This window comes from Polypterus senegalus, chromosome 4 (genome assembly GCF_016835505.1).
Source record: "Polypterus senegalus isolate Bchr_013 chromosome 4, ASM1683550v1, whole genome shotgun sequence".
NCBI lineage: Eukaryota > Metazoa > Chordata > Cladistia > Polypteriformes > Polypteridae > Polypterus > Polypterus senegalus.
In genome coordinates this window covers 202,146,926-202,164,025 of record NC_053157.1, presented here as the reverse complement: position 1 = coordinate 202,164,025, position 17,100 = coordinate 202,146,926, and the positions used below count along the sequence as shown (strand labels likewise).

The 17,100-nt window shown below is 34.4% G+C and overlaps 1 protein-coding gene across 1 annotated transcript in view; it reads left to right on the top strand.

Annotated features, from left to right (window-relative positions):
* The window catches only part of si:dkey-33c12.4 (uncharacterized protein LOC560112 homolog), a 35,426-nt gene extending 18,541 nt beyond the window's left edge, over window positions 1-16,885 (top strand). The window contains exons 7-13 of the mRNA XM_039751864.1: window positions 839-943; window positions 3,575-3,665; window positions 7,143-7,347; window positions 8,169-8,243; window positions 8,460-8,562; window positions 12,388-12,518; window positions 15,041-16,885. Coding sequence (XP_039607798.1) covers window positions 839-943; window positions 3,575-3,665; window positions 7,143-7,347; window positions 8,169-8,243; window positions 8,460-8,562; window positions 12,388-12,518; window positions 15,041-15,080 — 750 coding nt within the window. The 3' untranslated portion in view covers window positions 15,081-16,885. The remainder of the gene's footprint in view (window positions 1-838; window positions 944-3,574; window positions 3,666-7,142; window positions 7,348-8,168; window positions 8,244-8,459; window positions 8,563-12,387; window positions 12,519-15,040) is intronic.
* The last annotated feature ends 215 nt before the right edge of the window (window positions 16,886-17,100 follow it).

The window sequence follows — 17,100 nt, the reverse complement described above, 5'->3', positions numbered from 1 at the left end:
AAAATGTACAATAGAATGCCTCAAGAGCAGCAAGCTGATGGTTTTGCCATGACCCTCATAGTCACCGTCCTAAACATCATTGAAAATCTGTGGATAAACCTCAAAAGAGCAGTGCATGCAAGATGACCCAAGAATCTTGCAGAATTGGGAACCTTTTGCAAGGACAAATGAGCAAAAATTAACCAAGTTAGAACTGAAAGACTCTTAGCTGGCTACAAAAAGTGTTTACAAGCTCTGATACTTGCCAAAGGGGTGTTACTAAGTATTGGCCAATGTACATGCTTAAACTTTTGCCTCAGGTCCTTTTATTTTTTTTTGGTATTTTGCACATGTGAAGCATGGAAATAAAAATGTGATCTTGCTTGAAATATTAAAGAAATGTGTCATCTTTAGCTTTATGCCTTTGACGATCAGTTGTTCTGCTCACCTAACTGTTCACAGTAACAGACATTTTAAGCAAGGGTGCCAAACTTGCGTGCCACTGTATATACTGCCTATATGCTTGATTTCTATACCTTTCATTCTTTGTGAAAAAGTGTAATTTAAAGCTCCTCCCAGTCCCTATAAGTGGCAGTTATTTCATTTTGAAGGTACGTAATATTAAGAAAGGTATATAATGAATGCTTTGTTTGTTTCTCACCCCTTCTTTTTACTGATGTGGATTTATACCACATAATACCAGTTTATTCAAATTGTACTGTGCTGTTTTGCAGCATGCTAGATTTTGGAGTTGAGAGAGGCAAGTTCATGTATGGGGTCAAAGTTAACCATGGTCATTTGACCCCAGAAACGCAGAAGAAGCTTAAGTATATTTCCTAACAAACTTTATTTTTTCCAGAGACTTGCAGAGGCAGCAATTGCTTTTAAAGAAGTCTTAAAACTTGATAACACATCTCAGGATGCAGCAGAAGAACTTATGAATGTTCAAATTTTTCAGCTTATGGTAAATATACAGAATATTCATGAATATGGTTGGTTTTAATATGTTTTCTTAATACACATGTCTGTTCATATAATATGATCTTGCAAAAATTTATTCTATGAATACCACTTTAGCATACATTATATTTGCCTCATTAACTCATTTTTTTATCAATTGTTTACCAAAATTCATTGGGATAGTTGTGTGTCTTCCCACTTTGTGCTAAAACTTTTATCACTTTCACTTCTAAACTGTCAGACCGCTCATGATAGATTTTTATGTTGCATGTCTAAGGGAAATCTTTTATTGTAACACTTTAGTATCTTAGGCTCATAAGGTTTGGGTAAGTATCATAAATACACTTGCATTGTTCTAAGAATGCAGCTGTGTTGAATATACCCTTGAAAGAGTGCCAAAAAGATTGGCCTATGAAAATAGTGCTTTACACTGGTTCTTGTCTGTCTGTCTTAAAGTAAGCTGGTACCTATCTTCAATGCAGCTTCCAGCCTGCAGTCTCTGACCTATGGTCAGTGTCACGAATCTCTCGAGTAACTAAGCTTTAGACCATCATACTTTACCTTTTAGAGCATGTGTTTACCCAAGATTTGTATGTTATCAGTTGTATGTAAATATACCCTCTTTGTAATTAAAATAATCCTATAAAGCTGCTGTTTAACTATGAAACTATGGCATAAAGGCATTTAAAGCTTGGAATAGACATTTTTGTTTTTGTGTACCTGGGATGCATCACTGTTAAATGAAATAATTTATATGCATATTGCTGGAGTCTGAAGAGTCTTAGAAAGCAACATCAGTGCTGAGCCAGGGATTGAGGATTTTCCCTTGCATCCCTCTATTTCAGCCTATGTGACTTAGAATCAAGGAGTTTCTTCATTTGCTTATACATGTTAGCAGATATCCATTCAGACTTGACCTTCTTCCTGTAGCCTATGTTTTGTGGCTTCATTCATGGCTTTGTTGAAGCTGTAGATATTCAGCGCTGCTTCATCTTGGAGGATGTTGAATTGGTTCCTCAAGGCTATACCAAAGTCTTTCTTGGTTATTGGGTCCTTCAGCTGGGCAACATCAAAGCACAGGTTTCTCTTCTCCCTGATACTCGGTTGTAGAGTAAGCTTCACCACTGGTAGATTGTGGTCACAGCCAATGTCAGTATTTTGCATCTTGCATACATCTTGGAGGGAGCACCTTCATTTGCTGTTGACAATGATATGGCTGGTTTGGTTCTGAGGTCTTCCATCAAGTGATGTCCAGGTCAGCTTGTGAATGATCTTTATGCATGCAAAGAACGTGCCAACAATGACTAGGTCATTTTCTTTGTATAGAGCAGTGAGGTCATTTCACCAGATGATTCACTCTCTATTCTAATTGTTACTGCCAACTCTTGCATTGAAAACCCCACTTAGGAGAGAATGTCATGTCCTTTGAAGTTCTTCCAATGATGCCTAGAATGCACTGTATAAATGGTGTTTGTACTGTACATCATGATTGTCTGTAGGGGTATAGGCTACTGGAAAGTTTTGCATATGGGCATTGCAGTAAAGTTTTGGTGTATTTCTTACTGATAACGAGGGTGATATCTTCCTAGCCAGAAGATGACTTTTCAACCTCTTCTTCACTGTTCCTATCCATTTTGCCTCAGTCATTCCAAGCAAGCTAAGCTTGTAGGTGTTAATCTTATTTATGGTCTATGCCAGCCTCTCAGTGTGGAACTTAGTTTGTACATTTCAACATCCAACTCAGATGTGCTGTTTTGGAATTAGGAGCTCTGCTGTCATGATGGAAATGACCTCTTGACTTTGGTCTACCTATGTCATAAGTCCAGCTTCCTGTCTGCCTCTCGCCCTCTGCCAGGTGAACTTCTTTACCTTGTTGTCATTTCCATAGTAAAAATGTTTTTGTTGCAAATCTTTGCCCCTAGCCCTTCCCTTTTCTCATCTGGGCTTGGGACTGGCCTTGGCAGAGTTCCCTTACACATGCCTCTAACTTAACCTTTTCACTGGTTCTGTTAACAGTTATTTATATGTATGTATCTGCCATTCTCCTATCCATTCCTCTGCAAAATTTCCTGCATCTCATTAAAGCATCAAAGGTTTCTTTGTTTCCTTTATTTAATGAGGGTATATATTCTTATCTTCCACATATTTTGTAATCTGTCACCCAACTAGAAAGAAGAAGGTTACTAATCAAGATTGTAATGTCCTGTTCTGTTCATTAATTTCTTGAACAGAAGATCTGTCAGTGGCCAATTTCAGGTTATATTATATTTTACAAATGTCATATGAATATTTGAAATAAAGCTTGTAATTTGTCAGTTGAAATAAATAGTTTAGAGTTTTTAGTTAACAGAATGTTGTTGAATTACTAGATTTGCGCATTACTCCTCTAAAATACTGTATATTGTACACAATATTTTTATTTAAAAAGTGCATGTACATATATATTAAAGTCATATTTAAATTTTACTTACTCTTAAGAGTCACATACAATGGGATAGATGAGATTTTTAAGTTGGCGTAAACTACTTATGAGGCTACAGACTATAATTTAAAATATTTAATTATTTTTAAAGTTCATTTTCTTTTATAAGAGTATTTTAGTCCATCTACAATAAATACATTTTCTTTATTTCAGGAAATGGGATTTTCCAGGGAACAGAGTGCCAATGCCTTAATAATACATGGCACTGTTCAGAAAGCCCTAGAAGCTTTGTCAACTTTAAGTGGTAATGGATTTTTGCTTTTTTATTATCCAGACTACTGATTGTTTACTTATAGATTTTATTTCAGTGTTGAATATGATACGTGTAGGATAGCCAGTGTATTTATATACAAACACAAAATTGGGATAATATGAGTAAAAGGCAGAAACCTGGTTTCTTACAATTACTAGTTTACATGGGCAAGTCCGTTTATGGAGCCCCCCTCCCCAGCCTTTTCCCAGATGCTGTGATGTCAGCATACCTGGTCTAAAAAAAAAAAAGAGAGAGAGGGTAAATGTCATTGATTGCTTCCTTCCTGTGTAGTGAAGTAAGCATCCAGGCAGAGGTGTGTGTGTGAAGCTGATGAGGCAAACAGAGTACATCAGACTATAAAATCCTTAGCTGTAGCACACATTTACATGGTCAAATAGCTTGGTTACTAACTGAGAAATCTTTGCCTGCTAACCAGAGGTAAACCTACAGGGTGGCCTGTCACAGGGCCCCCATTACACTTCTTTTGATTTATGTTATTCTTCAATCATTTGAGTCACTAACCCCCAAGTGGCCCACCCAACCCCCAGGCCGTCTGTTGATCCTGAATGAATCATGCCAATCTAAACTTAAAGGGGACTCAAAGATAATTATGCAACATTTAGTACATTCAGTGATTTTAATTTGTGAAACACATAAAGAATCGAAATGTCTCAGTTTATATGAGAGATGGGCAGTCACACTTCATTTTCTGACATCATCTTCTTTCAGCTGCTCCTGTTATGGATTATCCACTGTGGCAACCCCTATCTTCCTATCCTCTACATTTTGCTGTGTCACACCCATCACCTGCATATCTTCTCTCACCACATCCATAAACCTTCTCTTAGGCCTTCCTCTTTTCCTCTTACCTGGCAGCTCTATCTTTAACATCCTTTTCCCAATATACCCAGAATCTCAACTGTCCAACCTTTGCCACCCTCTAATGTACTCATTTCTAATCCTGTCCATCCTTGTCACACCCAATGCACATCTTAGCATCTTTTACTCTGCCATCTCCAGCTCTGTCTCCTGCTTTATGTGGTCAGTGCTACCATATCCATCCCATATAACAAAGGCAGTCTCACTACCATTCTGTAGATCTTCCCATTTATTCTTGCTGATAACTGTCTGTCGCACATTAATCCTGACACTGTTCTCCACCCATTTCACTCTGACTGCACTCTCTTTTTCACCTCTCTTCCACAATCCGTATTACTCTGTACTATTTATCATTCCACCAACCTTCCTCTCATTGACACACATGTATTCTGTCTTATTCCTCTCCTCTCTAGAGCATATCTCCACCTCTTCAGGGTCTCCTCAACCTGTACCCTCCTCTCGCTACAGATCAGAATGTCATCAGCAAACATCATAGTCCAAGCTATAGTTTCTACAGCTCTGCCCATCCACCTTATTCTTAAAAATTGGTACCAGTACACTTCTTCTCCATTCCTTAGGCATCCTCTTACTTTCCAAGATTCCATTAAATAATCTGGTTAAAAACTCAGGTATGTCATCTGGACCAACGGCCTTTCCATTCTTCATTCTCTTTATAGCTGTCCTTATTCTGTTAATTTATCAGCCACTTAAAGTACTCTTTCCATCTACTCAAAACACTCTCCTCGCTTGTGAGTAAGTTTTCATCTTTATCCTTTATCACCCTAACCTGCTGCACATCTTTCCCAGCCCGCTCCTTCTGTCTAGCCAATTGGCACAGGTCCTTTTCTCTCTCCATAATGTCCAATCTCTCATACAAGTCATGATGTGCCTTTTCTTTAGCTTTGGCCACCACTCTGTTTACCTTGTGTCTTATCTACATTTTCTTCATTTACTGACATTAAGGAACAAAAAAAAGAACAGCTGAAAAACACATTTAAATGAGTGTGCTTCATGTGTTTGAGTGATAATGGATGATTTCTTCTGGGTTTCTTATGTGCATTATACAGTAGGCAGGGCAAAGTGTAACTGGCTCCACATTTTCTGAAAGTCACATTCTTATTAAAAATTATTCAGTTACCATCTATTGTATTGGTGTTTCACAATGCCATTTTCAGAATAGCAGGTACATCTGAAAAAGATAGCAAAAATTGCCAAGGGTAACTCTTTATCCAAAAACTTGCAAAGGAACAAAAGAGAGACCAATCTTTCTGTCTTTTTCCTTTACTTAATAACTAATCATTCTTCTCAACATCTCAGATCTATATGAAGGGGTGTCAGTATTTCCATTAGTGGGAGACTTTTTAACCAATTGATAACACTAATTCTCTTTGCTGAACTATGGGTTCAGAGCAACAAGCAGTAGAACATATGTGATTTTAATGAAATGACAAGAAAAAGCCCAAATCAGGTTAACTACCCAGCAGTAACCATGTACTGAGATTTTATTGAGAAAGGCAGCTTTGCTATTCCAGAATACTGTTGTTGTGAGTCTATCCAGTTAATGTTTGCAACATCACATGAGAGCAAAGACGGCTATTTTATATAACTTTGCATTGTGCATCACCGCAAAGCATGAACCATTAGCCATTAATGGATAACACAGAAAACTGATGTGTATTGTAGCTATATCTGAGGTTTTTGCAGAACTTTTTCATGCTTTTAAGACTGCCATATTCACCTCCTAATACCAGACCAATTTTGCTGTAGCTTTACATAAAGAAAAAACATTAGGAATCAATGTGACAATTTTATTGCTAATAGGTTTTGCAATTTATTATTGTCATTCAAATAACATAACTTTCATTTAGGGAAAGGAAAAAATACTGTCAGCATGCAAGTGAGCAAATTGGCAAAAAGTACAGAAAATTCTTTACATATCTATTCATCTGATGAAAAGGCATTTTATGGAATATAGCCGTCCCAATTTTGATCCTGTTTCACAATAGAAAAAGAAACTAAGAATTGATAGGGTGATTCTTTTCAGTTGTACAAAAAATGGGCCAGCAATTTAATCAAATATTATTTGTTTAAAATTTATTCATGTTATATGAATACTTATTTATAACCCCCCCAAGACACCACCAATTATGCTGGTTCATAATCAGTGGAAAAATTCATCAGAAGATGCTTGATCTCAAACTTGACAGAGGGCTGCTGAATGAATATATCCAACCCTTCTCTGTAGAGTGGAAAGAGAAGCAGGATTGAGTTTCAGCCAACTTATGATTGCCTCAAATTGTTTTTGTTTAAAATAAAGATTGCAGGATATTTTCTTTACAAAGAAACAGACACAATGATCTTCTTACTAAATTTAATGTGTTAAATTTTGTATTTACATTAATTGCTCACATGATAGTTAATGCCTTTGTTTTAAGAAATCTCACCAGTATGTGGTATGCACAGTATTTGCATTTTTTTTAATGTACTAAAGCTCAAACTAAAGTGTGACATTAACACTTCTCCTTAAGTCACTAAGCTTTTCTTTATCAGAATGTAGTGTTTTGATGTCATTACTTTTTGTTTTTTTAGATGCAGGTATTATGCAAAAAGACAGCTGTTTTAAAAATGATTGTTCTGGTGCTGCAGAGGAGCAATGGATTTTAGCCAAGCGCAAAACACCAGTAGTTTTAAAATCTGCATCTTGCAATATTCAGACATCTAGTATTTCGCTCAAATCAGCACTAAATCCAAAGGTGGACTCAGCCAGTTCTCCACAAGCACAGAAACCATGCCTGTAAGTAGTTTTGTAGTCTCAAAAACATTATTTAATTTTAATACCAAGGTAAAATACAGAAAAAGTACTTATTTCTTTTACTTATAAAAGCTCTTTTTTACATGTTGTCGTTTAAGGTTATATATGGTTGTCTGCCTTGCAGAATTAATGTTTTGGAAGTGTTTATCCTTTAACAAAGTAGAAATTGGTGCCAAATAGGAACCCACACAATCATGTGATGTATTCATACCCGATGACAGTCTCAAACCATGAGGCATTTTAGATTCTTGTCTGGATAAACATAAAAACCTTGAAATCATGGAGAACATAAAGGCATGGTTTGATGAACTGTGAAATGCTGACCACTGCACCAGCATGCTATACAGATTTAATGGCAAGGGGCTAGAATGTATCGGTTAGCTTGCCATTTTAAATGTATTTAATGATGTAAGCATGTTACTGTGAAAAACTACAGTATATGGCCCAGCTCGGCCTATATGCTTCGTTACCTTTACCCAATTAACTGGTTAGTACACTTTTGGGTTGTAGTATTATAGAAGAGGATTACTCTCTTAAGATTCATGTTTTTTTCAGTGATCAAAGTAACTGTGGCTGTTTAAGTAAGGTTCCCACTAACCCATTAAAAGCCATAAAATCTCTTGAAATTTAATTTAATTTATGTGCACATTTTGACCAAAGTAATCTATAATTTACTTAAAACATTTTTTATTAGTTAAAATGCATTCTTCTTGTGTGTGTTACATTTAATTAGTGCATTTTGTGTGTGTGTTAAAGCCCATGTTATTGCTAATCCTTTGTGCCTACATTTATTTTTTAAACAGAGAGCTATATCCTGTATGGGTTGGAAATGTGACAAATTGCGTATCAGAAATCATACTTCGAAAGGTCTTCAGTTCGTAAGCATTTCAGTTTTCCTCTATAGTCTGTGCCAAATTTCAGAGCATTTAGAAGAGAGGTTACAAAATTGCCTATAACTTATGAAGAATTATTCATTCGGAAATTCTGTTGATGCATTTGTTTTCACTTGAAAGTTATTATTAAGTAGTTTAAATATTTTAATATAAGTAAATAGTTTAATATAAGTACAACTAACTATTGATTGTTTATTTCAGTGTAGGAGAAATTCACAGTATTAGGATGTTACATAGCAGACGCTGTGCTTTCGTCAACTATAAAGAAAGCAAGGGTGCAGAATTAGCAATTAAGACATTGCAGGTAAGGATGTATTGAACAGTGGTGTACCTGAGTTAGTTTAAAGATGGCTTTAGCCGACTCCTTTTAAAATGCATGTAATGTTTTTTTTACAATGGGATTAATTACATTGTTGTAAAATAGTTTTTTTTTTTACATAAACATACATTCAAAATACTACAGCTTTTAAAGTTCTTAAGAAACTTTAGTTACATAAATGGTAAGGTTGCTATCATGTCCAGATCAGATTGCAAAATTAATTAGATTAGATAAAGATATATGGCTTTTTCCACTTGAATGTCTGACTGAACTACAGCCTCCTTCCTGTAATATACTTTCAACAGTTTTCATCAGCAAAAGACCCCTCACACTTTAAGTAATATGAATATCCATCTGCCATATAAACCTGCTTAATAAATATTTAGGTACCTGACTATAACATCATTTTGGGATCAGTGCAAAACTAGACAGCATACTTTATTTAAAGAAGCATAATTTTGTTCACAGTTTACTTCAAAGTCAAGGATACTCTAGAAGAAGAAATATGGTTAAAATAACTTTTTAAACTAAAATACGGTTAGTTTAACAGTAGAGATTATGAATTGAAATAGATTTCAGTTATTACTTCAAAGTGAGTTAAGTGTGAACTTGGGGCATTTATGAAAGCTGGTATAAAAGTTACGTTTGATACAAATGTTAGTATCAGATTAAAAAGAGTGGTTTAAAAGTTTTATAATTTGCTTGTTATAGTAGTACTTAACAAGTATACAAAGAATTTTTGATTAGTCATTTTTAATTGTATTTTTGTATTTTAAAACAAATACCCATGCAGCCTACTTAATCCTATAACTTTCTGTTTTCAGACTAGCTTTAATATTAACTTTGACTATAAACCTGGCAAAATATTTGGGCAATTATTACTGACAAAACTTGCAGTTTTTTGGGCTAAAAGTTCTTAGTAGGCCAGTATTTCATCAAGTGTATACAAGTATTTTATATTTTGTGTTGATATTAGTGAGCTGTTAGATTAAATCAATATAGTGATTTTACTGATCTTTCACATCAATTGAAGTTTTTGAATCAGTGCATTGAAAATCAATTTTCAGGAACTTAGTTCATGAAGTATGTTGATTGATTTTTCCAACCAAAAGAAAAGCGATGTGTTAATGAATAACAGTTTATTCAGTTTATAAAAAACGCAGTTTGATTCATGGTCATTTTTAATCTACGTTACACAGGGACTGAAGAACAGACAAACAGATATTTGTTGGAAAGCAAATTCATTTTTACAATAGGTTACCATCTCATGGTGAGCATTATGAACCAAACTGTATAAGCACTTTGGGTATTCTATGTTGGTTTCATTTTAGAAATACTTTGTACTTATTCTAGTTATACTCAAAATAAGCATAACTCAAAATATTCTTTAGTTGTTGCTTTAAACTAGTTCCAATATCAGTGTAGTTATTGACTAGAGCTGTGGGTTCACAAACTCTGCAAACACTCATACATACATACATACACACACACACACACACACACACACACAAACACACAAACTGGGAAAAAGTGGCCCTTAAAAAAACACAGCGGCTGATCTTGCTTCTTCATGCTCTGCTTTGCTTTAATTCCACTGTTCCGCTCTGTCTCCTGGTGCTCCTGGGGCCAGACTTTACTCCCATCTTGCAAACCTTGTTCACCTCAACATTGTCCAGCACCTGACCAAGTTCGAAGCTTCTCGTTTACTTGGAATCTGAGGCAACCCTACCCTGTTCCTCTTCAACTCTTTGCAACTAACCCGGTTTTAAGACCATGCATCAAAACCAAGTAATTTTTTTGGTAAACAGCCTCTTAACAGGTGAGTGCGGTCTTTCTGAACCCATCCACTCCCCAACAAGTAGCTTGTTCATTGCCTCTCTCTTTCTCTGTCAGGCCCAATCTGACATTTTTATTAAATCTTTTAGGCGTGCCATCATTTTTATAATATTTGTAGAAATTATCAGATTAATGCAAGAGGAAAAAAGATGAATGTTAACAATTATTACTAATAAATGCATCTAACATTACATTTTAATGTTTACTAATATTAATTAAAAATGGAAAGCTTTTGTTACTTAAGAGTTGTCAACATTCACAAGCCTTCATCCTGCCTTAAAAAATATAAATACAAGAATGGATAGTACCTAAAGTGTATATCCAAGAAGCAGACAGCCTATACATTGTTGTTTTGCTCTTTTTTTTTCCCAACCTGAAATAGTATTTAAATTCTAAATACTTGTTTTAATGTGAATTTGCATGTAATTGTATAATGTTTGTATATTAAAAGTATGGACTTTTTAGGCTTTCAATATCTGTTCAATTTCAAACTGTACTATTCTTTCATTGAAACAATATTTAAAATAAAGTATTTGTCTTTCATAAGAAAAACTATTAGAAAAACTATTAGTACTCAATTTTTAAAATTTCAAAATTAGGGAAAATGATTTAACAAATATCTTTAGTTGTTTGTGTTCATTTAGGGCTCAGTATTGAACAACCAGAAACTGAATAAATTGTAGTATTTTAAAACATTAAATTCTTGGAGTTGCATGCAAGTATAAAGGCTAAGAGCCCCTGGCCTAGAGATATCAAACCGCAATTGCTCACATATCTGCCAGTAGTCTACTGAAGTTTAGCATTTTCTTTGATTTTAATAGGTACATTGTTATCCCAAATCATGTTGTGCTAATATTACTACTACTACTACTAGCAGTAACCAAGGTCATGATGTACTTCGCAGCTTTGGGTTTATGTTTGTCGGGGGCCCTGAGCAGACTGTATAAAGTTTTGGGGTCTCAGCTTTAAAAAATATATTTACAGTTAGACAAATACTTTTATCAAAATGTTATGCTGTAATCTAAGAGACTTTATTTAGAGCAAAGAAATTATAGCTGCTTTTTTTTGTCTCAAAAGTTTCACTTAGAAGTTTTTTTATACATATTTACTTTTAAAAACTGCATGAGATAATTTAAAGAATCTTTAAATTTGGCTTCATTTTTTAAGAACATTATCAATGTCAGATTTCCTGCAGCCCCTAGTTTGAGATCCTCTGGTTTACAGCAGTCTGTTGAGGATTAGGATATGGAAGCAGACTTATTTGGAAAAAAGCATTTTTTGAAAAAGGCACTGGTGTTATTTTTCTGTATCGAATCGCACAACTTTAGGTATATTTTGAGTATTTAGTTGAACTGACAAGTCATCATCAATTCATAGCTCTATTAATAACTTTAAAAAGTCAACTTTTGTTTCTTCAGTTTTAAACTAAACCCCATCAAGGTTACATTAACTTTGCCATTTGAGTGTTGAGTAAATCCTGTCAAACTTCCTTTATGCCAGTGTTTCTCAACCACTGGGTCATGAGTTACCATCACTGGGTGTGTGAGTGGGTTGCAGCAGGTGGCATAAGTGATTGACAGTGCTGCATGAAATTTATCCCCCTATTTATCTATGATCATCTCAAGAATGGAAGCTGCAACACCCCTCAGTTAGCACATGTTTCTCCAAGGGGGAAACCTTCTTTTAAACGCATGCTCGTTTCCTTGTTTCACCAAGGGTGAGCCAACTGCTTTGACATTCATGCTCTTTTCACCAAGGGAGAAAAAACTAGACCATGACACCATAAAGGTTGAGATGCACTGCTTTATTCCAAGAGAACCCAATTAAAAAATACATTTTAGGAGTTATACATAAATGTATGTACTGTGCATGAAAATGAAGTGGGCAGTCTGTAAACTAAATTTGCTACATATTAGAAATTAATGTAAATTATTCAGTTGAGGTTAATAGTTACTTGTATACTTTGCCTTTCAGGGTTTGGAAATTTATGATGCAAAATTACTCGTACGGCCTCCTGATCATTCTTATAAAAACTTAGGAGGCGCAAATATATCAACAGTAATACCCAAGGTATCAGATCCAACAACCACAGTCTCAGCATCTCAGTAAGTCCTTTCTGGAAACCTTTTTTTGAAGTTATTTTGTGGGAAAAATGTGCTGTGTGTGTATATATATATATATATATATATATATATATATATATATATATATATACACAGTGGAACCTCGGTTCTGAGTAACTTGGTTTACGAGTGTTTTGCAAGACGAGCAAAAATTTTTAAAAAATTTTGACTTGATAAACGAGCAATGTCTTGCAATACGAGTAGTATGGATACACTTTGTCTGCTGAGCGTCATGTGATCACAACTGAGCTGATGGTTCTTCTCTCTCTCTCCTTATCTCGCTCACCCAGCGCGTCTTTCTCTCTCTCTCCTTATCTCGCTCGCCCAGCGCGTCTTTCTCTCTCTCTCCTTATCTTGCTCGCTCGCCCCTCGCGTCTTTCTCTCTCCTTATCTCGCTCGCCCAGCGCCTCTCTCTGTTTACTACAGCATTGTGACTGTGTGTGTGTGTGTGTGTGCTGTGAAGTGCGAGTCCCCATCTTGCTCCCCAAAACACGAAGCTGAGTCTCAGTACTTTAACACCAGCTGAATAAACACCAGCTTTATTCAGCTTGAAACAGCAACAGTGCTGTTATTTATTGCAGCGGGATCTTTATAATGTTCCTTGATCTTTTTGGATGCGCTTATACGGCGAACTGCTACAGCGCTGGGAGACTGCGATTGCTTTGGGACACTCTTCCGCGTATCGTCCCGTTGGGTGGAATCCCACATGAGTTTAGAAACTCACAAAAGCCATGATTCTTTTTAAAGGTAAAGTGCAGGTTAATTTGTATTATGTATTTTACTTTATATTTTGTATTAATCATTTTTATATGAATAGTTTTGGGTTGTGGAATGAATCATCTGAGTTTCCATTATTTCTTATAGGGAAATTCGCTTTGATATATGAGTGTTATGGATTGCGAGCACGTTTCCGGAACGAATTATGCTCGCAAACCGAGGTTCCACTGTATATATATATATATATATATATATATATATATATATATATATATATATATGATATAAAAATAATGACATTAATAATCTCATAACAAGTAAAATATAGTACAGATGGACCCTTAAGTAATGCTTCAGTTGATTCCTGGTGGGCAGAAATGGCAGACCAAGCTCATATATGTCAACTTTCTTCATAAGTGCAGTGATATACCCAGAAATTCATTTCAATTTTGATTAATACTTGTTTAATGTTAAGAGACATTTAGGATGAAATTTGCTATTCCTATTAATATTTCAGGAGATTCTTTGGATTATGCAGAGTGGAGTGGTATCTCGGAATTGTGTGTCCTTCGTTTCTTCAAATTTTGGATTCATACTTCCACTTTGAACAGATTGTTGGTCTAGGTTAGACTGTAAAAACATATGACTAACAGAACTACAGCCTTATTTACCCATTTTGTGATTTTTGCCAGAATTACAAAAAAAGTTTGAATTAATCTTGTGCCAGAATTACTTTGTCTCAGTACTTTGAAACATGATTAAAAAGCACCTATTCATTTGCACAATCTGAGATGTTGCTCATTTTTATTTATATATGTTTAACCTTTCATTTGGGTTTTAGCTGGTTTATGTATAGAAACTAGGAAGTGCTCTTTGCCCATTTGTTCAAATGAACCTGTGTAACTAATTGTTTTCCCACATCAACATTATGTTTAAATCTTCATAGGGTAAACATGTATTTTTGCAGATGATGTTAGTGGCACAGTTCATATGTACCTGTCCTAGCTATTGTTAATTCGGCTGAACTGATTCAAGTTCATGTATGCATTACACAAACGATATTACACTGACAAAGAGTACACGCTGATGCCAGTGTTGGACAAAATTTCCTTTGATGTTTAAGTTAAAATAACAGTAAGAGTGAACCAGTGGGTTGAAATAAATGAGTAAATGGTAACAAAAATATATATAATGTAAAAACTTGTTTATGCTTTGTGAAAGAAACACCACAAATACATTGTCTTGCACAAAATCGCTTTGTAGTTATATGACTGCTATTTCCATGATGCACCTAATGCTGGATGAGCACCCTGTCAAAGTCAGAAATCATGTAGAAAAAGTGTTGTCATTTCTTCATGGCATGGCTGAAGTGTATGCAAATACCCTTATTAAAGTCTGCAAGGTGTACTTTAATTACATCTGAATTGCATGATTTGTAATTTTAATCTGTGGAACAGAAGGGTAAATGGAGAAAAAAAAGTGCCTGTGTCCCAAACATTATGAAGGGCACCGTAGAAGACTGGGAGTGATGCGACTTTAGATAGAACGTATTTACTTTTGTTACAAGCAACTCTTGAGTATAGTGTAAGAGGATAACAACATGTTTAATCAACAGGAACTTGTGACTTGAAATTACAATGTTTGTTTTATAAACTTGAATGGGTTTTTTTGATAACTACAAAAACAGAAAGATTCTTAAAATGTGAAACTCTCTTTTGATATGTTCCATTTAAAAAGTTAAACTTCATGTTGTAATGGCTAATAAATATTTTATGTTCCATTTACAGAAAAAGTGTTAGAGCAAGACCCTCTTTCCTTGATGTCTAATGTGTCTATGAGAGAGAACAGCCTCCATAAAATCATTCCAGATCCCAGAGGAGGAAAAAAATAACATCCTTGCAGATTCCTGTTTTTTATGACAGCTTACTGCTTTTATTTAAAGCTAATCTTACCAAAAAAAAAAAAGTTAATTTTATGAAAATAATTTAACACAGTAACACAGATCATTGGGATTTCAAGACACTGAAAAATGTTTATAAAACATCTTCAATTTGCCAGACATCTCAGAGTTATACAAATGCCCACTTAATATTTTATAATGCACTAATTAGTGAGTACAACAGTAGTGGAATGCATTTCGACAAAACATTTGTGACAATCTAGAAAGGCAGTGTAAAAAATTATACTGCAGGCCTCACCAACTATAAATCCATCGTGTCACATAGTGTAAACTGTGTATAAATAACTAACTGAAATGACTTTCTGAAAATCTTTTCAGATATATTTTAAATTTAAGGAGCAATCACTGGCAACCTTTTTGTAATACTTTTGAGTTTTTAATGCAGCTTCCATTTAGAAGTATTCCAGATTATTCAGCAGAAAGTCATTTTTACTTTACTACATTTTTAGTTAGACCTCTAACATTAATTTCACTTTGTGCCAAATAAAAGAAGAATGGTCAGACTAATCTACAAATGTAAGTTTAGTGAATTTAATACATGCTTTGAAAATAAACGGAGTGATAAGTAATATTTTTACAGTTTATTTTCAAATTAGTTTAATTCACTGGTAAAGATTGTATTATTTTTTGAGTCTTAACTGGAACAGCTAGTGTCTGTATTTTGGTATTAGAAATGAATATGTGATCAGTTATACCTAAATATACTTGATTGAAAACTGAATGTTATCACTGAAAGTTATATGGCTGAATAGCCCGTGAATAAATGTCATCAGTTATACATAAATATACTTGGTTGAAAAGTGAATGTTATCATTGAAAGTTGTAAGGCTGAATAGCCCATGCACATCTTGTTACTGTATTTGATCTTTTTGATTATTTTTTCTTCTTTATCTTATTTGTGTATATTTCCATGCGCGCATACATCAATATATAAAAGCATCTACAAAATTTGTATTTACACTTTTTTTTTTTTTTTAACAGCTCTCACTGCAAAATTATGCCAGATCAGTTTACTTTTTGGTACAGTTGATGCTCTTACATATTGCACAGATATACTGAAAGCAAATATCTAATTATTCACATTGAGTATGATTAGTAACAGTATTTGTAGTATACAGTGTTTCACGTTCGGAATGCACAATATTCACAATAAACAATTACCAGTTTTTGAAATTCCTTTTTATATTGATTTTTTTAATAAAAGTAATTTTTTTTTTGAACAATCAAGGTTTTTGTTTTTAACCTAGCAAATAATTTGCAAAAAAAATGTGCCTTTTACTTGGTTACGGAGTAAAGCTAGAATTGTTAGTGTGCCAACTGGATCAAGAGATACTTTTATGAGTAATGTCTGAGGACGACACCAATTAAAGTAGACTACTGATATTTAAAATTGACTATCAAATGTTTGGCTTATATATTTTTAATAAAAAACAGTAACATAAATGTCTTAAAGTATTGGCCAACTAAAACTTAGACCTGGGCCTTTTTTCTCCCCCTTCAAAAATATTGGAAAGGACAATATGGCAGTTTTATAATTTAAACGGATTTGCCCTGGTTAAAATGAATGTTAATAAATATTGTTCTGATGTTTAAAATAAGATGTTGCAGTGGTTACTTTCATGTTTATGCATTTTGTAACATCAATAATAAAGGGCAAAACATTTCTTTTCAATGTGTTTTTTTGTGTTAATAATAGTCTGTGGGTTTTTTTATTTATATATATATATATTTTTTTTTGCTTCTGGTTTATCATGTCAGTGTAACAAATTTAGTAATCCACATTAACCACTGTAAAACTGTAAGAAGCTGTGAGGACCAGGTAAGTTCACTGTAGGGCACAGTCCTGAACATAGCCACAGTTACTAACTAGCAGTCAACTGTATAGTT